This window comes from Salvelinus fontinalis, unplaced genomic scaffold, assembly GCF_029448725.1.
Source record: "Salvelinus fontinalis isolate EN_2023a unplaced genomic scaffold, ASM2944872v1 scaffold_0173, whole genome shotgun sequence".
Lineage (NCBI taxonomy): Eukaryota > Metazoa > Chordata > Actinopteri > Salmoniformes > Salmonidae > Salvelinus > Salvelinus fontinalis.
Window position 1 is genome coordinate 124,716 of NW_026600382.1, and position 24,697 is coordinate 149,412.

The following is a 24,697-nucleotide window of genomic DNA, read 5'->3' on the forward strand; positions in this document are numbered from 1 at the left end:
TGCCTGTAAATCATTCATTATTCTTTCGCTCCTTTCTTCTCGCTCCCTCGCTTTTTCTCTCCGGAGGCTGGACAGATGTGCACAGAGATAAGTGGAGCGGGAGCCACAGGGATGGAGGGATGGAGAGATGGTGGAATGGCTAAGAGGCTATTAACAAGGGGATGAATAATACCAGAAAAAGGGACAACATTGAATGACATTCAATCACTCACCACCCAAAGCCTCTTCCCCTCTTTCACCTTTCACCTTTCTCCTCTACCGACTTTCTCTTCCCCTCTTTCACCTTTCTCGTCTACCGACCTCCTCTTCCCCTCTTTCACCTTTCTCCTCTACCGACCTTCTCTTCCCCTCTTTCACCTTTCACCTTTCACCTTTCTCGTCTACCGACCTCCTCTTCCCCTCTTTCACCTTTCACCTTTCTCCTCTACCAACCCCCTCTTCCCCTCTTTCTCTTCCTCCGACCTCCTCTTCCCCTCTTTCACCTTTCTCCTCTACCTACCTCCTCTTCCCCTCTTTCACCTTTCTCCTCTACTGACCTCCTCTTCCCCTCTCTCCTCTACCAACCTCCTCTTCCCCTCTCCCCTCTCCCCTCTACCATCCTCCTCTTCCCCTCTTTCACCTTTCTCCTCTACCGACCTCCTCTTCCCCTCTTTCACCTTTCTCCTCTACTGACCTCCTCTTCCCCGCTCTCTTCTACTGACCTCCTCTTCCCCTCTCTCCTCTACCAACCTCCTCTTCCCCTCTCCCCTCTACCGACCTCCTCTTCCCCTCTTTCACCTTTCTCCTCTACTGACCTCCTCTTCCCCTCTCTCCTCTACCAACCTCCTATTCCCCTCTCCCCTCTACCGACCTCCTCTTCCCCTCTTTCACCTTTCCCCTCTACCGACCTCCTCTTCCCCTCTTTCACCTTTCCCCTCTACCGACCTCCTCTTCCCCTCTTTCACCTTTCCCCTTTACCAACCTCCTCTTCCCCTCTTTCACCTTTCTCCTCTACCGACCTCCTCTTCCCCTCTTCCCCTCTTCCCTATACCGACCACCTCTTCCCCTCTTTCACCTTTCTCCTCTACCGACCTCCTCTTCCCCTCTCTCCTCTACCAACTTCCTCTTCCCCTCTCCCCTCTACCGACCTCCTCTTCCCCTCTTTCACCTTCCTCCTCTACCAACCTCCTCTTCCCCTCTTCCCCTCTTCCCTCTACCGACCACCTCTTCCCCTCTTTCAACTTTCTCCTCTACCGACCTCCTCTTCCCCTCTCTCCTCTACCAACTTCCTCTTCCCCTCTCCCCTCTACCGACCTCCTCTTCCCCTCTTTCACCTTCCTCCTCTACCAACCTCCTCTTCCCCTCTCTCCTCTACCGACCGCCTCTTTCCCTCTTTCATCTTTCTCTTTCTCCTCTACCGACCTCCTCTTCCCCTCTCTCCTCTACCGACCTCCTCTTCTCCTCTTTCACCTTTCGCCTCTACCAACCTCCTCTTCCCCTCTTTCACCTTTCACCTTTCCCCTCTACCAACCTCCTCTTCCCCTCTTTCACCTTTCACCTTTCTCCTCTACCAACCTCCTCTTCCCCTCTTTCACCTTTCCCCTCTACCAACCTCCTCTTCCCCTCTTTCACCTTTCACCTTTCTCCTCTACCGACCGCCTCTTCCCCTCTTTCACCTTTCTCCTCTACCTCCCTTCTCTTCCGTCTCTTCACCCTACATATCATCACCACATCTCTGTGCCCCAGATGTGTCCTTGGTTGTCTCTGTGGGTGTTACTACACTGGGTAATGGCCAAAACTCAGACACCATTGTTACAGAGTCAGAGGACATCTGCTACAGCTACAGAGGACCTGTTTTCACGAGGCCGTGACAAATGACACCCTGTTATTGCTCTACTTTTGTATACTATATAGGGAATATGGTGTCATTTGGGACACGACCATGGAGCTCTTTCTGCTCTGAATTTAATGGTCTGCTATTTCAGAGATTACAGTGGGCTACAGTGTTCTCTGGCTCCTTAGACTGACACTGATGTGACTAAATCTAAAAAACAGACTTGCTAAAATGTCCCTATGCAGAATATACTAGCATGTTAGCTAACTGGGGCTGAATCCACTCTATCATAGTCCCTATGCAGAATATACTAGCATGTTAGCTAACTGGGGCTGAATCCACTCTATCATAGTCCCTATGCAGAATATACTAGCATGTTAGCTAACTGGGGCTGAATCCACTCTATCATAGTCCCTATGCAGATTATACTAGCATGTTAGCTAACTGGGGCTGAATCCACTCTATCATAGTCCCTATGCAGATTATACTAGCATGTTAGCTAACTGGGGCTGAATCTACTCTATCATAGTCCCTATGCAGAATATACTAGCATGTTAGCGAACTGGGGCTGAATCCACTATATCATAGTCCCTATGCAGATTATACTAGCATGTTAGCTAACTGGGGCTGAATCCACTCTATCATAGTCCCTGTGCAGAATATACTAGCATGTTAGCTAACTGGGGCTGAATCCACTTGTTCACATCATGTGGACCTCACAGTGTACCAGACCCAGCATGGTATGGCTCGGGTTATTCTCTAGAGTCTAAGCTTTCATACTGGGCTGGTTAATTACCAAAATGACTGAAGATTCCGGTAACTTTGCAACCCTAGGCAGGGGTTGCTTCTCAAATGGCACCCTATTCCCTTTATAGTGCATTACTTTTGTCCAGTGCCCATATGACTCTGGACAAATATAGTGCATTATATATGGGAATTGGGTGCCATTTGCATTTGAGACTTGGAGTACAACAATTTAATGATTATTTATTGTTTGCTTTGAAATATGCTTGAAGTGTGTTTCTGCACACAATGGCTGCATTCCTGCACAAAGATGCTTTCTGTCTATTCTTTCCCTCCTTCATCTGTCGTTTCTCTGTAAAACATTCTCTTTCCCTCCTTCATCTGTCGTTTCTCTGTAAAACATTCTCTTTCCCTCCTTCATCTGTCGTTTCTCTATAAAACATTCTCTTTCCCTCCTTCATCTGTCGTTTCTCTATAAAACATTCTCTTTCCCTCCTTCATCTGTCGTTTCTCTGTAAAACATTCTCTTTCCCTCCTTCATCTGTCGTTTCTCTGTAAAACATTCTCTTTCCCTCCTTCATCTGTTGTTTCTCTATAAAACATTCTCTTTCCCTCCTTCATCTGTCGTTTCTCTGTAAAGCAGGGAGCATCTCTTTCCCTCCTTCATCTGTTGTTTCTCTGTAAAACATTCTCTTTCCCTCCTTCATCTGTTGTTTCTCTGTAAAGCAGGGAGCATCTCTTTCCCTCCTTCATCTGTTGTTTCTCTGTAAAGCAGGGAGCATCTCTTTCCCTCCTTCATCTGTTGTTTCTCTGTAAAGCAGGGAGCATCTCTTTCCCTCCTTCATCTGTTGTTTCTCTGTAAAGCAGGGAGCATCTCTTTCCCTCCTTCATCTGTCGTTTCTCTGTAAAACATTCTCTTTCCCTCCTTCATCTGTTGTTTCTCTGTAAAGCAGGGAGCATCTCTTTCCCTCCTTCATCTGTCGTTTCTCTGTAAAACATTCTCTTTCCCTCCTTCATCTGTTGTTTCTCTGTAAAACATTCTCTTTCCCTCCTTCATCTGTCGTTTCTCTATAAAACATTCTCTTTCCCTCCTTCATCTGTCGTTTCTCTATAAAACATTCTCTTTCCCTCCTTCATCTGTCGTTTCTCTGTAAAACATTCTCTTTCCCTCCTTCATCTGTTGTTTCTCTGTAAAACATTCTCTTTCCCTCCTTCATCTGTTGTTTCTCTGTAAAACATTCTCTTTCCCTTCTTCATCTGTTGTTTCTCTGTAAAGCAGGGAACAACTCTTTCCCTCGTTCATCTGTTGTTTCTCTGTAAAGCAGGGAGCATCTCTTTCCCTCCTTCATCTGTTGTTTCTCTGTAAAGCAGGGAGCATCTCTTTCCCTTCATCTGTCGTTTCTCTGTAAAACATTCTCTTTCCCTCCTTCATCTGTTGTTTCTCTGTAAAACATTCTCTTTCCCTCCTTCATCTGTTGTTTCTCTGTAAAACATTCTCTTTCCCTCCTTCATCTGTTGTTTCTCTGTAAAACATTCTCTTTCCCTCCTTCATCTGTTGTTTCTCTGTAAAACATTCTCTTTCCCTCCTTCATCTGTTGTTTCTCTGTAAGGGACGGAGGATCGATAGAGCCACTACACAGGGTCAAATAGATAACCACAGGCCTGCTCCATGCTAATAGTCCACTGTTACTGCTCTTAGTACTGATACCAGGGTTGTGATGATACCAGTACTGCCATATTTTTCCCATGGCAAGAATGAAAACACAAAGCAGAGTCTTTGGTCCTATAAAAACCTACTGTACGTAAAATATTGTGTGCTATAGCCTGGAAAATAAATAAACGTGACTCTGGATATCAACAAAATTATGTTTGTTTCCAACATCAGGGCTGTTTTCCTAAAGAAGTTACATCCGCTTCGTGTTTTGTTTCCTTACCACGATACTAACAAGCATCGTGATACTGGTATCGTACCGGCCCTACTAAGTACACCACTGGTTACCAGTGATGGTTGGATGACATCCCTGTCTTCTGTTGAACACACACACATATATGCACCATGCATGCACGTTCACACACACACACACACACACACACACACACACACACACACACACACACACACACACACACACACACACACACACACACACACACACACACACACACACACACACACACACACACACACACACACACACACACACACACACACACACACACACACACACCATCTTCCCAGAAAAGCAGGTGGAGTCGAGAAGCTTGTGTTTACAGCCAGAGAATGTTTTTTTAGATATTTTTGGGGCTAGAACCCGGCACACGGCAACCCACACAGCAACCCAGCGCTAACTAACAGACAATGGTCTGCTCAGCACAGTGATGTAATTCAAATGCTAACATAGACAGACTAATTACAGCTAATATAGCTCTCCATGTATCTTAGTTACAGGCTAAATGACTGTGCTTCTGTGTGAGGAGAGACGGTTGAGGCTGAAACACATCTCAACCAGGAGGACTGAAGGAGGTCATTATTATTGTAAACCTAGTGTCTTATCTATGTGTTTCCTCTCTGGGAGGATGGATGCAGCAGACTGTCTCTATGTAACGCCAGATTACACTACCTATGCCAAACAACAGTGATTTGATGCTTCCAAAATGGCTCCCTACATAGTGCTCTCCTATGGGCACTGGTCAAAAGTAGTGCACTATATAGGGAATAGGGTGTCATTTTGAATAAAGCCATTGACTATAACAGTTCCCAATGTGGTTGCTAGTCTTTGCAATTGGCGTGTAGGCAGCCTACATCTGAATGAGATCTTGCGTACATTTTGAGCCCTATGAAAAATTGTATAAGACAGAATATAAGTCTGTGTTAGAGCCTCAGCGGGCTGGGGTACTGTGCTTTGGCACAAAGAGAAGAGAGAGGAGAGAAGAGAGAGAGAGATCGAGAGCGAGAGAGAGATATGTAGAGAGAAATAGATGCATAGAGAGAGAGCGAGGTGAAGTGAGAGAGATTATTATTCTAATTAATATTGTTGTTGTAGTTGCTGTTAATGGTAATACCATTTCCACTACTACTATTACTATTATTATTGACACCTTATTGTAGTTGGTCACACCATTGTTATAAGTGTATTTTGACAACGTAAGTAATTTAACTTGCCATGTCAATAAAGTCTACTGAATTTAATTTAATTGAGAGATGGAGATGGAGAGAGAAAAATAGATGCAGAGAGAGAGAGAACATCATTTAATTTAACGTCTGTACTTCTGCCTTCAGTTTGATAAATCACCTCCACGAGAGGCCCTGTAAACAGAGGCAGCACTAAACATCACATATCAGATCATAGAATTCCATTAAAAGTGTCACTTCGCCCTAATGCGCAGCTGCGTCAGGGAGCCCATTGTGATGAATGGCACTGCGCTCCTGTGCAGTGCTGCGACAAAGGGGTCCCAGTGTAATTAACGGGATTGGGAGTCCCACGGTGGAGCTGCCCCACCAAGCCTACTGTAATAATAAGGGATACTACATTAGGGTACCATTGTGACAGAAACCTAATTTGGTGTGACAGCGAAAATGTCATTATTGTGACCAGAACATATAGCTTTAGTGGACCAGCCATTACCACAGTCTGAAAGTTCCAAAACGATTGGATAGTTGGGCATAATATAAGTATTTCTAGTTTAACACTCACACCCCCACATGTTGTTTCTTCCTGCCACTGGTTCTGCTGATAGCGCTATTTCTAAGAATGCTCTTGTTTTCCCCTAATCCTCCACACCTTACTCTTGGACGTCATGGGGGTACATCATCACACCTTACTCTTGGACGTCATAGGGGTACATCATCAAAAGAAGTGTCAGCCACAAGTCAGAGCCCCATGGCCTGTTTCTGTTCCCTCTCCTAGATTAGTCTAGGTATCTCTGGAACTCTATAGGAAGCTACACTCTGAGCCACAGGTTGAGTCCCGAATGGCACCCTAGTCCCTATATAGTACACTAGTTTTGACCGGAGCCCTATAGGTCCTGGTCTAAAGTAGTACACTATGTAGGGATTTGGGATGCAGGCACTGAGCCCCTGTGTCCCTGAGAGGACTACCAGGGTCATATATGTTAGTCACAGTTCAGTATTGATTTCCTGGACTACGAATGGGAAAACTGCGCTCCCAAAGCTGTCGAGATCCCCCCTCCTGCTCTCCCTTCTCATATTTTCCACCCGAGTTGGAAATTTTTACCGTATGACACCATCCCTGTCGCTCACAGCAACACGGTAGTATGCCCTCACGGTCCATGCGGGTGTGCGATGAGTGAAGGACTGTGTGTTGACTAGACTGGAGGCCTCTGGGATATGGTATCACCTAGCGTGGGCGACTGTTGCTATTGTTCTGTTGTTTAGAGCTAGCTCGGGGGTGGGGCTAATATGGACATGTCTGTTGTTATGGTGTGGATGACTCTTTTAAATCATGTGTTTGGTTGTTATGGAGACGGTTGCCAGGTGTGAATATGCCATGGTTGTTGTAACTCTGGTATTTATGATCTTGGGACCTGATCTGGGCCGATATGTTTAATGATGGTCATGAAGTTCTTGTTCTGATGCCTAACATTAAATGGGAGATTTACTAGTGGTTTTATTTTACCAGCATTCTTCAACAGACTTAGATTTTCACTCAATAAAATTCCTAATTATACTCAACTAATCTTAACTTATTAATGATCTTTATATGGCCTCATGCTAAAGCTGTCGTCTTACTCCATGTATTCCTGCAAACAATGAACGTTCCTGCAATGTTTGGAAACAGTCCAATGTGTTGTACAGCTAACATTAGAATGGTGGATCTAAAACCACGTTCTGTTTGTCTGTCTCTCTGTCTGTCTGTTCTCTGTCTGTCTGTCTGTCTGTCTGTCTGTCTGTCTATCTGTCTGTCTGTCTGTCTGTCTGTCTGTCTGTCTGTCTGTCTGTCTGTCTGTCTTCCAGTACAGGATTGGCCAGCTGTATATGATCAGCAAGCACAGCCATGAGCAGAGTGAGCGTGGAGAAGGAGTGGAGGTGGTGCAGAACGAACCCTACGAGGACCCCACACATGGACAGGGACAGTTCACAGAAAAACGCGTCTACCTCAACAAGTAAGTGTGTACTTACCAACTGTGTTGGAAAAAGTACTCAATTGTCATACTTGAGTGAAAATAAAGTTACCGGTTTCCCGAGTGGCGTAGCGGTCTAAAGCACTGCACTGCGGTGCTTGAGGCGCCACTACAGATCCAGGCTGTGTCACAGCTGGCCAAGACCGGGAGACCCATGAGGCAGCGCACTATTAGCCCAGCATCGTCCGTGTTAGGGGAGGGTTTGGCCTGCCAGGATATTCTTGTCCCATCGCGCTCTAGCGACTCCTGTGGCGGGCTGGGCAAATGCACGCTTACACGTTTGCCAGTTGTACCTCCTACACATTGGTGAGGCTGGCTTCCGGGTTAAGCGAGCGGTGTGTCAAGAAGCAGTGCGGCTTGGTAGGGTTGTGTTTTGGTGGACGCATGGCTCTCAACTTTCACCTCTTCCGAGTTGGTAGTTGCAGTGATGGGACAAGACTGTAACTACCAGTAGGATATCACGAAATTGTGGAGAAAAAGGGTAAAAAGTACACACAAAAAATATATGTAAAGTTACTTTAATAGAAACCGACTTAAACAACTTAAGTAAAAGTGAATGTTTCCCAGTAAAATACTAGTTGAGTAAAAGTCTTAAAGTATCTGGATTTATGTGTACAGTGGTGGGGAAAGTACTCAATTGTCATACTTCAGTAAAAGTAAAAAATAAAATGAAATGCTATACATCAAATTCCTCATATTAAGCAAACCAGACGTCACAAAGCCATGGTCCTGCAAGATTGAATTCTGGCCCACAGAAGATACAGTCAACACAAAAGTCACATACTGTATACTCTGAAAAATCCTTTCAAGTGATTTAAGCATAAGGTGTTGTGTAGTTTATTCCCATTAGTAAGCCACAGCAGGACTAATCTCTTGGCACTAGCGGAGAGCGTCTGACATATCCTTGGGGAGTGCCAGACATATCCGTGGGGAGTGCCAGACATATCCGTGGGGAGTGCCAGACATATCCGTGGGGAGTGCCAGACATATCCTTGGGGAGTGCCAGACATATCCTTGGGGAGTGCCAGACATATCCTTGGGGAGTGCCAGACATATCCTTGGGGAGTGCCAGACATATCCTTGGGGAGTGCCAGACATATCCTTGGGGAGTGCCAGACATATCCTTGGGGAGTGCCAGACATATCCTTGGGGAGTGCCAGACATATCCTTGGGGAGTGCCATATTCACTGTCTTCATTGGGTGAGTCAGTGCCACTGGAAAGTTTAGGACAATACTTTTCTCCTCCAGGCTAGAAGGATGTCATGTTGTACAATATGTGTCTCCTCTTCTCATAGGCCGAGATTAGAGGGTTGCATTCAAGACAAGGTCATTTTCATTGATCTCAGTTTGTCAGTGTCAGCAGAGTATCCTAGGCCTACCTTGTCATGTTTGTAGTATCATATTAAAGATTCTGATAAGGAGTATCGTAGAATTGGCTGAAATGTGTTTATAAAAGGCTTCCCACCCCCACCCCAATGCTCCTTAAAAATTTTCCTCTACTGAACTGCTACACCAAACATGAAACTCACACGCCTATGATGTTGTGTATTTCATTATGTTTACTGTCTGAGTTGGACAGTTTTGTCAGCAGTGTTGCTGTAAGAGGTTGTAACTTGTGTAGCTGCGCTGGCTACAGATGTAGGATCTTAGTAGAAATGCAGTAAATGTAAAACGTGTAGTGTATTGGAGGTTTAAAAAGGCTTCTGAAGTGTGTAGTTTACACATTGAAATTTCAGACTTGATTTTCCTTTACAAAATATGTATCTACCCCTACAAAAATGTAAATGTAATCATATTCCACATAACACTTCACATGTCCTGTTGCTGCAGAATTATTTCCATGCTGTAGCAAACATGCTCAAGTTAAGATCTTACATCTGTTCTTGGCAATAGGCCTAAAAAGGGCTTGTTTGACAAGGACATTTTGTGGTGTTTCTTGGTCACATTTATCATGTGTTAAATGATGCAATGTGATTGCAAAAATGTTCAGTTATTTTTGCTGTATTTTTACTGGAAAATGTTGGCCCAGTCACTTTTACTCAGGCCCAGCCATTTTATAATCTAAATCAAATCAAATCAAACTTTATTGGTCACATGGTTAGCAGATGTTATTGCGAGTGTAGCGAAATGCTCGTGCTTCTAGTTCCGACAGTGCAGTAATATCTAAGTAATCTAACAATTCCACAACAACTACCTAATACACACACATCTAAAGGGATGGAATAAGAATATGTACATATAAATATATGGATGATCGATGACAGAGCGGCATAGGCAAGGTGCATTAGATGGTATAAAATACAGTATATACATATAAGATGAGTAATGTAAGATATGTAAACATTATTAAAGTGACTTGTGATCCATTTATTAAAGTGGCCCATGATTTTGCGAGTCTGTATGTAGGCAGCAGCCTCTCTGTGTTAGTGATGGCTGTTTAACAGTCTGATGGCCTTGAGATAGAAGCAGTTTTTCAGTCTCTCGGTCCCACCTTTGATGCACCTGTACTGACCATGCCTTCTGGATGCTAGCGGGGTGAAAAGGCAGTGGCTCGGGTGGTTGTTGCCCTCTTTTTGGCCTTCCTGTGACATCGGGTGCTGTAGGTGTCCTGGAGGGCAGGTAGTTTGCCCCCGGTGATGCGTTGTGCAGACCACACCACCCTCTGGAGAGCCTTACGGTTGTGGGCAGGGCAGTTGCCGTACTAGGCGGTGATACAGCCCAACAGGATGCTCTCAATTGTGCATCTGTAAAAGTTTGTGAGGGTTTTAGATAACAAGCCACATTTCTTTAGCCTCCTGAGGTTGAAGAGGCGCTGTTGCGCATTCTTCACCACACTGACTGTGTGGGTGGACCATTTCAGTTTGTCCGTGATGTGTATGCCGAGGAACTTAAATAGTATTGTGATATCCTCCTGTCATTATGGGTCACTTAATAGAATAGAATGGAACATAATAGAATGGAAAATAATAGAACATTATGAAATGGAATAGTATAGAATGGAACAGAATAGAAGGGAATAGATCAAAATAGAATGGAATAAAACAGAACGGAATGGAATAGATTGGAATAGAATGGAATTTAATAGAATGGAGAAATCTTTTTTTAACAGAATAACAGTCATTTAGCAGACACTCTAATCCAGAGTGACTTACAGTAAGTAGTGAGTACATACATTTTCATACTTTTGATTCATACTGGTCCCCTGTGGGAATCAAACCCACAACCCTGGCGTTGCAAGCACCATGTTCTACCAACTGAGCCACAAGGGACCAGATTGGAATGTAATAGAATAGAATAAAAACAGAATGGAATAGAACAGAACAGAAGTTAATAGAATATTATAGAATAGAACACCAGCACTGAGGTCAGTGGTATGCTGTACACAGTATGGACATGGAGGTTCCATAAAACACTCATACGAGGACATAAAGATTTTAAGACATTATAGGTCTCACAGGTTCTAGCCATAGGAGAGCAATCTATTTGATTGCATGTGTCATTTCAATCCCATTTTCTCTGTTAGTCCATCTCCACACTCTGTTGAACATGATTACTGTATGAAATTGAATATTTGATTCTCCATTATGTAGATTTAGATCACAATTGAATTTGCTGTTAAACGCACTGGTGAGTCTGAAATACACGTTCTGCTTCACTAATGCCTTTTCTGTGAGTTGGCCCTGGATTTGACCCAATCAGTCACACACTTTCCCACACAGAGACACATGATAACATACACACTGCATGCACAAGCAAGCCCGCTTGTTCTTTCATACTCAAACATGCATACTGTATACCTCCGTCTCTCGTTCTCTGTCTTTGTCTCTCCCTCACTATTTCTCCCTATTTCTTTCTTTTTAAAATGTTTTGTTCTTTCTCTCTTTATCTCAAACACACATACCTGTCTGTCTCTCTGTCTGTCTGTCTGTCTGTCTGTCTGTCTGTCTGTCTGTCTGTCTGTCTGTCTGTCTGTCTGTCTGTCTGTCTGTCTGTCTGTCTGTCTGTCTGTCTGTAATACTGACAGATCAGAGGCAATCAACTGAGTCACTGACTCATCATCAGAGATGTGACCAGGAACACAGTTTAGCAGAGTGGGTTCATTCCAGTTTGGGACATGGTCAAGATGCGGTCGCCAATGGAAACAGCCTCCCAGATCCAAATTTAGCCAAATCCTCCACCAGCCAGGCAACTGTCACAACCCAAGGGGTTCTTCATGCACTAAGTGGACAGCGTTGTCGGACAGTCACAGAAAGGCACGGCCCTGGTCTTGCAGTGTGCTGCTCTGGGAAATCCATCAGGTCTAACTGTGTTCCGGACTGTTTCATTCTGATCACAGCAGACCTGCCTGCCTGGCGGAAGGAACTGCTCTCTATTGATTCCATGGGTCTGGTCCCTATGGAGCGTTATCTATCTCCCATTCACTGACTTCATTAGGTGTCTGGTCCCTATGGAGCGTTATCTATCTCCCATTCACTGACTTCATTAGGTGTCTGGTCCCTATGGAGCGTTATCTATCTCCCATTCACTGACTTCATTAGGTGTCTGGTCCCTATGGAGTGTTGTCTATCTCCCATTCACTGACTTCATTAGGTGTCTGGTCCCTATGGAGCGTTATCTATCTCCCATTCATTGACTTCATTAGGTGTCTGGTCCCTATGGAGTGTTATCTATCTCCCATTCATTGACTTCATTAGGTGTCTGGGACGCGAGGAGGCACTCTGATTGGTTTCCAGTGGGTCAGATAGGTACAAACCGGGTCAGAGATGGGCGACATCTTAAATGGCACCCTAATCCCTTTATAATGCAATATTCCCTATGGCAAAATGTCCACTACTTTTGACCATAGGGAATATAGTGACATTTGGGCCGCAGGTCATGGTAATGGGTGGTACCAGTAATGTATGGTATCTATGGGTGGTACCAGTAATGTATGGTATCTATGGGTGGTACCAGTAATGTATGGTATCTATGGGTGGCACCAGTAATGTATGGTATCTATGGGTGGTACTAGTAATGTATGGTATCTATGGGTGGTACTAGTAATGTATGGTATCTATGGGTGGTACCAGTAATGTATGGTATCTATGGGTGGTACCAGTAATGTATGGTATCTATGGGTGGCACCAGTAATGTATGGTATCTATGGGTGGTACCAGTAATGTATGGTATCTATGGGTGGTACCAGTAATGTATGGTATCTATGGGTGGCACCAGTAATGTATGGTATCTATGGGTGGCGCCAGTAATGTATGGTATCTATGGGTGGTACCAGTAATGTATGGTATCTATGGGTGGTAACAGTAATGTATGGTATCTATGGGTGGTACCAGTAATGTATGGTATCTATGGGTGGTACCGGTAATGTATGGTATCTATGGGTGGTACCAGTAATGTATGGTATCTATGGGTGGTACCAGTAATGCATGGTATCTATGGGTGGTACCAGTAATGTATGGTATCTATGGGTGGTACCAGTAATGTATGGTATCTATGGGTGGCACCAGTAATGTATGGTATCTATGGGTGGTACCAGTAATGTATGGTATCTATGGGTGGCACCAGTAATGTATGGTATCTATGGGTGGCGCCAGTAATGTATGGTATCTATGGGTGGTACCAGTAATGTATGGTATCTATGGGTGGTAACAGTAATGTATGGTATCTATGGGTGGTACCAGTAATGTATGGTATCTATGGGTGGTACCGGTAATGTATGGTATCTATGGGTGGTACCAGTAATGTATGGTATCTATGGGTGGTACCAGTAATGTATGGTATCTATGGGTGGTACCAGTAATGTATGGTATCTATGGGTGGTACCAGTAATGCATGGTATCTATGGGTGGTACCAGTAATGTATGGTATCTATGGGTGGCACCAGTAATGTATGGTATCTATGGGTGGTACTAGTAATGTATGGTATCTATGGGTGGCACCAGTAATGTATGGTATCTATGGGTGGCGCCAGTAATGTATGGTATCTATGGGTGGTACCAGTAATGTATGGTATCTATGGGTGGTAACAGTAATGTATGGTATCTATGGGTGGTACCAGTAATGTATGGTATCTATGGGTGGTACCAGTAATGTATGGTATCTATGGGTGGTACCAGTAATGTGTGGCATCTATGGGTGGTACCAGTAATGTATGGTATCTATGGGTGGTACCGGTAATGTGTGGTATCTATGGGTGGTACCAGTAATGTATGGTATCTATGGGTGGTACCAGTAATGTATGGTATCTGTGGGAGATACCAATAATTTATGTTATCTATGGGTGGTACCAGTAATGTATGGTATCTATGGGTGGTACCATTCATGTATGGGGTCTATGGGTGGTACCATTCATGTATGGGGTCTATGGGTGGTACCATTCATGTATGGGGTCTATGGGTGGCACCAGTAATGTATGGTATCTATGGGTGGCACCATTAATGTATGGTATCTATGGGTGGCACCAGTAATGTATGGTATCTATGGGTGGTACCAGTAATGTATGGTATCTATGGGTGGCACCAGTAATGTATGGTGTCTATGGGTGGTGCCAGTAATATATGGTATCTTTGGGTGGCACCAGTAATGTATGGTATCTATGGGTGGCACCAGTAATGTATGGTATCTATTGGTGGCACCAGTAATGTATGGTATCTATGGGTGGCGCCAGTAATGTATGGTATCTATGGGTGGTACCAGTAATGTATGGTATCTATGGGTGGTACCAGTAATGAATGGTATCTATGGGTGGTACCAGTAATGTATGGTATCTATGGGTGACACCATTAATGTATGGTATCTATAGGTGGTACCAGTAATGTATGGTATCTATGGGTGGTACCAGTAATGTATGGTATCTATGGGTGACACCATTAATGTATGGTATATATGGGTGGTACCAGTAATGTATGGTATCTATGGGTGACACCATTAATGTATGGTATCTATGGGTGGTACAGGGTCCCAGTTCACAGGTATGCCCACTTCTGAAACTCAAGTTTTTAAACGTAATTTCAAAACCTTAGTTCTAATTTAGCACACATTGTTACCATTCACTTCCCTGTGGAGATTTGAGTGTAGGGTTTAGATTTTAGAATGCCAGGTGAGGCAGAAAGAGAAAGAAGTGGAAAAGACAGAGATGAGTGTAGGTTTTCAGACAGAAGTACGACTGGTAAGCTGCCTGTGTGAGCTCTGATGGGAGAGGAGATCAGCGTAGTGTAAGTGGTGGATCATTTGAACAGTCACGTTGGGATGCTGTACCTGCCTTCCCACCCACAGACCACCTGTTACCACAGCCAGACAAGTACGTGCGTGTGAGAGTGTGTGTGTGCAGAAAGGGAGGGTGAGGACATAAAAGTGGTCCTCTATACTTTGCTATTTAAAGGTCCGTCAGTGAGAGTGCAATGAACACAGCATGTCAGTCCTCTGTGGAACTGACACGAGATTAACGACTGGAGGATCTGTAGACTGGGACCAACAGGAACACAATATTCATCCCACAGGAGGCTGCTGAAGGGAGGACGGCCCGTAATAATGGTCGTAACGGAGCGCATGGAAACAATGTGTTTTATGTATTTGATACCGTTCCACCAGCCCGTCCTCCACAATTAAGGTGCCCCCAACCTCATGTGATTCAGCCATCTAATCAACAAGGCTGAGGGAGGGTCGTGCTCCAACATTACTCAGTATATTTAGCATTTTGAGTGAGAATCCTCCCCCAGTGGCATTTGGCTGTTTAAAATGGCAGCCGCCCACCTTCTGTTGACAGAGCTATTTGCAACTTTATGGCTGGCCTGGTGCTGCAGTCTGCACTTCTCCAATGTATGATATTGACTGCAGTAAACCCACCCGTGACACCCACAATATTTATAGTCTGTGTCTCTCATACACAGCCGTTTGGGCTGTACCTGTTGGCTTTTGCTGTTGCGGGCTTTCTGCTTCGATTCATCCACACAAATGTAGTGTCCGGATGCAATTGGGATAAAATATACTTTATGCCTCTAATAAAGTTTATGCCTCCACCCAGGGCTCAAAATATCATTCTCAATGTAATTTGTTCTCATAGGATTCTTCTCCTCTCTCCTGGTGTTTAACAGTTTTAACTTATCATTTTGCATCCACCTCAGCATCACGGCAGCAGACATCTTTCCTGCTCATCCTTCCAGCTCTGGTTCTCTGGTTAGGTTTAGATAGGACATTCTTGAATGGGTTCTCCCTGACTGGCTACAAGGTCAGACCATCCAGACCATGATGGTCACAGAGGTAGTTCTGAATGAGAGAACCCCTGGCTGTGTTCTCTGTGCTCCGTCCTCTCCCTTTTGTTGCAGGTTGCCCAGTAAAATCACCATAATCTACAGAATTTTGATCCGCAATGGCCACCCAGCAGTCTCCATTTTCAGCTCCTCACAGCTGGCGCCAGATACTGCATAGGGTCTAACAGTGAGGAAGGGATAGCAAGGGGTGGAAGGGTTCAGGTCCATGATTCAGATGGATGTCATGTCTTCTCTCGTTTCCGTTTGATGCTGTTCTCTATCTCTCGCTGTGCTCCACCTTACCTCTACTTCTCCCCTCTTCTTGTCTCTTCTCATCCCTCGTTCCCTTGCTTCTCTCTTTTCTTCACTCCACTTCTCCCTTATTTCATTCAGCTCACTTGTCTTCTCTCTTTCAGTAAGCTCCCTAGCTGGGCCAGGGCGGTGGTCCCTAAAATCTTCTATGTGACAGAGAAGGCCTGGAACTACTACCCCTACACCATCACAGGTAACCACTCCTAGGTCCATCATCACTCTGTAACACCTCTACACTACTACCTACACCATCACAGGTAACCACTCCTAGGACCATTACCCTGTAACACCTCTACACTACTACCTACACCATCACAGGTAACCACTCCTAGGACCATTACACTGTAACACCTCTACACTACTACCTACACCATCACAGGTAACCACTCCTAGGACCATTACACTGTAACACCTCTACACTACTACCTACACCATCACAGGTAACCTACTAGGACCATTACACTGTAAAACCTCTACACTACTACCTACACCATCACAGGTAACCACTCCTAGGACCATTACACTGTAACACCTCTACACTACTACCTACACTATCACAGGTAACCTACTAGGACCATTGCACTGTAACACCTCTACACTACTACCTACACCATCACAGGTAACCACTCCTAGGACCATTACCCTGTAACACCTCTACACTACTACCTACACCATCACAGGTAACCACTCCTAGGACCATTACACTGTAACACCTCTACACTACTACCTACACCATCACAGGTAACCACTCCTAGGACCATTACACTGTAACACCTCTACACTACTACCTACACCATCACAGGTAACCTACTAGGACCATTACACTGTAAAACCTCTACACTACTACCTACACCATCACAGGTAACCACTCCTAGGACCATTACACTGTAACACCTCTACACTACTACCTACACTATCACAGGTAACCTACTAGGACCATTGCACTGTAACACCTCTACACTACTACCTACACCATCACAGGTAACCACTCCTAGGACCATTACAATGTAACACCTCTACACTACTACCTACACCATCACAGGTAACCACTCCTAGGACCATTACACTGTAACACCTCTACACTACTACCTGCACCATCACATGTAACCACTCCTAGGACCATTACACTGTAAAACCTCTACACTACTACCTACACCATCACAGGTAACCACTCCTAGGACCATTACACTGTAACACCTCTACACTACTACCTACACCATCACATGTAACCACTCCTAGGACCATTACACTGTAAAACCTCTACACTACTACCTACACCATCACAGGTAACCACTCCTAGGACCATTACACTGTAACACCTCTACACTACTACCTACACCATCACAGGTAACCACTCCTAGGACCATTACACTGTAACACCTCTACACTACTACCTACACCATCACAGGTAACCACTCCTAGGTCCATTACACTGTAACACCTCTACACTACTACCTACACCATCACAGGTAACCACTCCTAGGTCCATTACACTGTAACACCTCTACACTACTACCTACACTATCACAGGTAACCTACTAGGACCATTACACTGTAACACCTCTACACTACTACCTACACCATCACAGGTAACCTACTAGGACCATTACACTGTAACACCTCTACACTACTACCTACACCATCACAGGTAACCACTCCTAGGACCATTACACTGTAACACCTCTACACTACTACCTACACCATCACATGTAACCACTCCTAGGACCATTACACTGTAAAACCTCTACACTACTACCTACACCATCACAGGTAACCACTCCTAGGACCATTACACTGTAACACCTCTACACTACTACCTACACCATCACAGGTAACCACTCCTAGGACCATTACACTGTAACACCTCTACACTACTACCTACACTATCACAGGTAACCACTCCTGTGTCAGTGTGTCTGATAACGGAAAGGAGGAAAGGGGATACCTGGTCAGTTGTACAACTGAATGCATTCAACCCAAGTGTGTCTTCCACATTTAATCCCTCTGAATCAGAGAGGTGCGGGGGCTGCCTTAATCCACATCCTCGTCTTCAGCCCCGTGAGCAATTGTTGTTGGGGGTTAACTGCCTCGTTCAAGGGATGAACGGCACATTTTTCCACCTTGCCGGCTCTTGGATTCAAACCATGGACTGTACTGTACTCTGATAGACATTGTGATAATGGTGTATAGCTAGGTGATAGACTGTACTGTACTCTGATAGACATTGTGATAATGGTGTATAGCTAGGTGATGGACTGTACTGTACTCTGATAGACATTGTGATAATGGTGTATAGCTAGGTGATGGACTGTACTGTACTCTGATAGACATTGTGATAATGGTGTATAGCTAGGTGATGGACTGTACTGTACTCTGATAGACATTGTGATAATGGTGTATAGCTAGGTGATGGACTGTACTGTACTCTGATAGACATTGTGATAATGGTGTATAGCTAGGTGATGGACTGTACTGTACTCTGCACAGGGACTGTTTGTCCTGGTTGGCTATTTTGGACTGGACTGACTAAGAGCTCTATCTGTTCTCAACCTTCTCTATCTGTTCAGACCCAACGTATTCCCCAGCTTCATCCCCCTACTACACACACACACACGAACACACACACTATTCCCTTCCTCAGAGAGAAGAATCCCAATAGCTTGTTGGGAGGGATGGAGTGAGTGATGGAGGAGGACATGATGAGAGGGTCATATTATTAGAGAGCTATAAAAGAAAACAAGCTCCTGCTGCTCCTTGTTGTCCTTCTCAGGTGTCCTCTTAACACATAATGTTCTCTCCCCCTCTCTTCTCTTGTTTATCTCCTCTTTCTTTTTTTCTTTTTCTCCCTCTCTCCTCTTGTTTAACTCCCTCCCCTTTTTCTCTCTCTCCTCTTGTTTAATTCCCTCCCCTTTTCGCTCTCTTTCTCTCGCCCCCTCTCTCCTCTTGTTTAACTCCCTCTCGTCTTTCACTCTCCCTCCCTCTCTCTCTCTTTCTCTCCTCTCGTTAAACTCCCTCCCCTCTTTGTCTCTCTCCATCTCTCTCTGGTCCTGGATTCTTCTCCTGCTGTGATGCAGAGTACACTGTGAGTATCCCACTGATGTTCCTTACGCACGCACGCACGTGCACGCGCGCACACACACACACACACACACACACACACACACACACACACACACACACACACACACACACACACACTCCTCATTACAGAATTTGTTCTGAACTGACTTGTCTAGTTAAATAAAAAACTAGTAGAAGTCATGCAGAGCAGTCTTCCAGAAGTCAGGGGTTAGGTGAGTGTGTGCTCTGATGACAGACAGAAGAGTATGAAACCTTTTATTCCTGTGGAATTCCATCTCTGTTTTGAATCAGTGAATGGTTCCCCCAGAGATGTACAGAGCAGCAATACAATGTCATGGCAATGCTGTGTGAGTCCTTGAATTCCAAATCTAATAGCTAAATGATCCTTGGTATGACCATCTTAAAACTATTCCATATGTTCACTTAATAGCTTAGACTCTTATGTAAAGCAACACGCTCAATTTGATTAGGCTTTGAATGTCATTAAAGGGACTTCAATATGCAATATTATTTAATTAGCCTATAATATTTCAATGAGTTTTACAGACAGCTTCATCTATTGTTCTGGTTCTATATTTAGCCATTGAGGATTTGTTTTCTACTACCTCAGGCTGCGTCCTAAATGGCACCCTTTCCCCTATATACTGCACTAGTTTTAACCAAAGTCCTATAGGCTCTACATAGGGAATAGGATGGTATTTGGGACACAACCTCATTCATGTATGGGCTTTTACTGAAATTATTAAAGGAGAGCTGCTCGGTTACACAATGCACTGAACCTGGTGTGTGTGTGTGTGTGTGTGTGTGTGTGTGTGTGTGTGTGTGTGTGTGTGTGTGTGTGTGTGTGTGTGTGTGTGTGTGTGTGTGTGTGTGTGTGTGTGTGTGTGTGTGTGTGTGTGTGTGTGTGTGTGTGTGTGTGTGCGTGAGCGTGCACTTTAATGAGGCTAAATGAATGGAAAAGATGGAACACGTGCTGGTTAACAGGAGTTGACTACAGTGAATATGTTCAACATGGGGTTCTTGGATGTGTAATATTGTGTCAGTAGATTGGGTGTAGTATACCAAACAGCTCTGTTGAAGTAGAGGGATTGAAGACGTCTCCTGCTGTGTAGTTTTGTAGGACAGGGGATGTTATTTAAAGAAACAAAAGGGATGGATGTGCTGAAGATAATGTTGGTTCAGATGAAGATAAGGACACACCCTCTCTCTAGAAAAGCACACACACACACACACACACACAACCTCCTGCAGCAAGCCTATAGCCTCGGCCCCACCCATGCTGCTGCACTGTGGACCTATTCATTCCTTCCCATTCTCTCTATTCTAAAGGGACATATGAACACATACACATACAGAAACACACTCACTCATACCGTTATGGAACTGGAGATCTATTGAGCATCATTGTAATTGCAGTGTTAAAGAGTTCATCTAATCAAAGCCTATGGTGAGGGCAGTGTGATTGATGATTGACTAGACAAGGGGGGACGGGGAGGAAGGTATGAGTGGTAGTTGACTAGCCATGAGGTGATGTGGAGGAAGTTATGAGTGATAGTTGACTAGCCATGGGGGGATGTGGAGGAAGGTATGAGTGATAGTTGACTAGCCATGGGGGGATGTGGAGGAAGGTATGAGTGATAGTTGACTAGCCATGGGGGGATGTGGAGGAAGGTATGAGTGATAGTTGACTAGCCATGGGGGGATGTGGAGGAAGGTATGAGTGATAGTTGACTAGCCATGGGGGGATGTGGAGGAAGGTATAATTATAGTTGACTAGCCATGGGGGGACGGGGAGGAAGGTATGAGTGATAGTTGACTAGCCATGGGGGGATGTGGAGGAAGGTATGAGTGATAGTTGACTAGCCATGAGGTGATGTGGAGGAAGTTATGAGTGATAGTTGACTAGCCATGAGGTGATGGGGGGGAAGATATGAGTGATAGTTGACTAGCCATGAGGTGATGTGGAGGAAGTTATGAGTGATAGTTGACTAGCCATGAGGTGATGTGGAGGAAGGTATGAGTAATAGTTGACTAGCCATGGGGGGACGGGGAGGAAGGTATGAGTGGTAGTTGACTAGCCATGGGGGGATGTGGAGGAAGGTATGAGTGATAGTTGACTAGCCATGGGGGGATGTGGATGAAGGTATGAGTGATAGTTGACTAGCCATGGGGGGATGTGGAGGAAGGTATGAGTGATAGTTGACTAGCCATGGGGGGACGGGGAGAAAGGTATTGGTGATAGTTGACTAACCATGGGGGGATGTGGAGGAAGGTATGAGTGATAGTTGACTAGCCATGAGGGGATGTGTAGGAAGGTATGAGTGATAGTTGACTAGCCATGGGGGGACAGGGAGGAAGGTATGAGTGATAGTTGACTAGCCATGGGGGGATGTGGAGGAAGGTATGAGTGATAGTTGACTAGCCATGGGGGGATGGGGAGGAAGATATGAGTGATAGTTGACTAGCCATGGGGGGACGGGGAGGAAGGTACGAGTGATAGTTGACTAGCCATCGGGGCATGTGGAGGAAGGTATGAGTGATAGTTGACTAACCATGGGGGGATGTGGAGGAAAGTATGAGTGATAGTTGACTAGCCATGGGGGGATGTGGAGGAAAGTATGAGTGACAGTTGACTAGCCATGGGGGGATGTGGAGGAAGGTATGAGTGATAGTTGACTAGCCATGGGGGGGACGTGGAGGAAGGTATGAGTGATAGTTGACTAGCCATGGGGGGACGGGGAGAAAGGTATTGGTGATAGTTGACTAGCCATGGGGGGATGTGGAGGAAGGTATGAGTGATAGTTGACTAGCCATGAGGGGATGTGTAGGAAGGTATGAGTGATAGTTGACTAGCCATGGGGGGACAGGGAGGAAGGTATGAGTGATAGTTGACTAGCCATGGGGGGATGTGGAGGAAGGTATGAGTGATAGTTGACTAGCCATGGGGGGATGGGGAGGAAGATATGAGTGATAGTTGACTAGCCATGGGGGGATGTGGAGGAAAGTATGAGTGATAGTTGACTAGCCATGGGGGGATGTGGAGGAAAGTATGAGTGATAGTTGACTAGCCATGGGGGGATGTGGAGGAAGGTATGAGTGATAGTTGACTAGCCATGGGGGGACGTGGAGGAAAGTATGAGTGATAGTTGACTAGCCATGGGGGGATGTGGAGGAAGGTATGAGTGATAGTTGACTAGCCATGGGGGGACGTGGAGGAAGGTATGAGTGATAGTTGACTAGCCATGGGGGGACAGGGAGGAAGGTATGAGTGATAGTTGACTAGCCATGGGGGGATGTGGAGGAAGGTATGAGTGATAGTTGACTAGCCATGGGGGGATGGGGAGGAAGATATGAGTGATAGTTGACTAGCCATGGGGGGATGTGGAGGAAGGCATGAGTGATAGTTGACTAGCCATGGGGGGATGTGGAGGAAGGTATGAGTGATAGTTGACTAGCCATGGGGGGACGGGGAGGAAGGTATGAGTGATAGTTGACTAGCCATGGGGGGATGTGGAGGAAGGTATGAGTGATAGTTGACTAGCCATGGGGGGACAGGGAGGAAGGTATGAGGGATAGTTGACTAGCCATGGGGGGACGGGGAGAAAGGTATTGGTGATAGTTGACTAGCCATGGGGGGACGGGGAGGAAGGTATGAGTGATAGTTGACTAGCCATGGGGGGACGGGGAGGAAGGTACGAGTGATAGTTGACTAGCCATCGGGGCATGTGGAGGAAGGTATGAGTGATAGTTGACTAACCATGGGGGGATGTGGAGGAAAGTATGAGTGATAGTTGACTAGCCATGGGGGGATGTGGAGGAAAGTATGAGTGACAGTTGACTAGCCATGGGGGGATGTGGAGGAAGGTATGAGTGATAGTTGACTAGCCATGGGGGGATGTGGAGGAAGGTATGAGTGATAGTTGACTAACCATGGGGGGATGTGGAGGAAGGTATGAGTGACAGTTGACTAGCCATGGGGGGATGTGGAGGAAGGTATGAGTGATAGTTGACTAACCATGGGGGGACGGGGAGGAAGGTATGAGTGATAGTTGACTAGCCATGGGGGGGATGTGGAGGAAGGTATGAGTGATAGTTGACTAGCCATGGGGGGATGTGGAGGAAGGTATGAGTGACAGTTGACTAGCCATGGGGGGATGTGGAGGAAGGTATGAGTGATAGTTGACTAGCCATGGGGGGACGGGGAGGAAGGTATGAGTGATAGTTGACTAGCCATGGGGGGACGGGGAGGAAGGTATGAGTGATAGTTGACTAGCCATGGGGGGATGTGGAAGAAAGTATGAGTGACAGTTGACTAGCCATGGGGGGATGTGGAGGAAGGTATGAGTGATAGTTGATTAGCCATGGGGGGATGTGGAGGAAGGTATGAGTGATAGTTGACTAGCCATTGGGGGATGTGGAGGAAAGTATGAGTGACAGTTGACTAGCCATGGGGGGATGTGGAGGAAGGTATGAGTGATAGTTGACTAGCCATGGGGGGATGTGGAGGAAGGTATGAGTGATAGTTGACTAGCCATGGGGGGATGTGGAGGAAGGTATGAGTGATAGTTGACTAGCCATGAGGGGATGTGGAGGAAGGTATGAGTGATAGTTGACTAGCCATGGGGGGATGTGGAGGAAGGTATGTGTGACAGTTGACTAGCCATGGGGGGATGTGGAGGAAGGTATGAGTGATAGTTGACTAGCCATGGGGGGACGGGGAGGAAGGTATGAGTGATAGTTGACTAGCCATGGGGGGACGGGGAGGAAGGTATGAGTGATAGTTGAATAGACAAGGAGGGATGGGGAGGAAGATATGAGTGATAGTTGACTAGCCATGGGGGGATGTGGAGGAAAGTATGAGTGACAGTTGACTAGCCATGGGGGGATGTGGAGGAAGGTATGAGTGATAGTTGACTAGCCATGGGGGGACGGGAGGAAGGTATGAGTGATAGTTGACTAGCCATTGGGGGATGTGGAGGAAGGTATGAGTGATAGATGACTAGCCATGGGGGCATATGGAGGAAGGTATGAGTGATGGTTGACTAGCCATGGGGGGACGGGGAGGAAGGTATGAGTGATAGATGACTAGCCATGGGGGGATAGGGGGGGAGGTTCAGGGTGTGAACGAGGAGCCAGTAAATCCACAGGGCGATATAATATAATCATTATTACTGGAGACAGGGGCAATAAAACACACGCAATCACACTCAGCGTGACACACACACACGTACATGTGCATACACACACACACACACACACACACACACACACACACACACACACACACACACACACACACACACACACACACACACACACACACACACACACACACACACACACACACACACACACACAC

The 24,697-nt window shown here is 45.5% G+C and overlaps 1 protein-coding gene across 1 annotated transcript in view; it reads left to right on the forward strand.

Annotated features, from left to right (window-relative positions):
• The first annotated feature begins 7,553 nt into the window (after positions 1 to 7,553).
• Positions 7,554 to 24,697, forward strand: part of pitpnc1a (phosphatidylinositol transfer protein cytoplasmic 1a) — a 38,684-nt gene continuing 21,540 nt past the window's right edge. The window contains exons 1-3 of the mRNA XM_055912469.1: positions 7,554 to 7,681; positions 16,362 to 16,450; positions 19,308 to 19,339. Of these exons, the coding sequence (XP_055768444.1) occupies positions 7,554 to 7,681; positions 16,362 to 16,450; positions 19,308 to 19,339 (249 nt within the window). The remainder of the gene's footprint in view (positions 7,682 to 16,361; positions 16,451 to 19,307; positions 19,340 to 24,697) is intronic.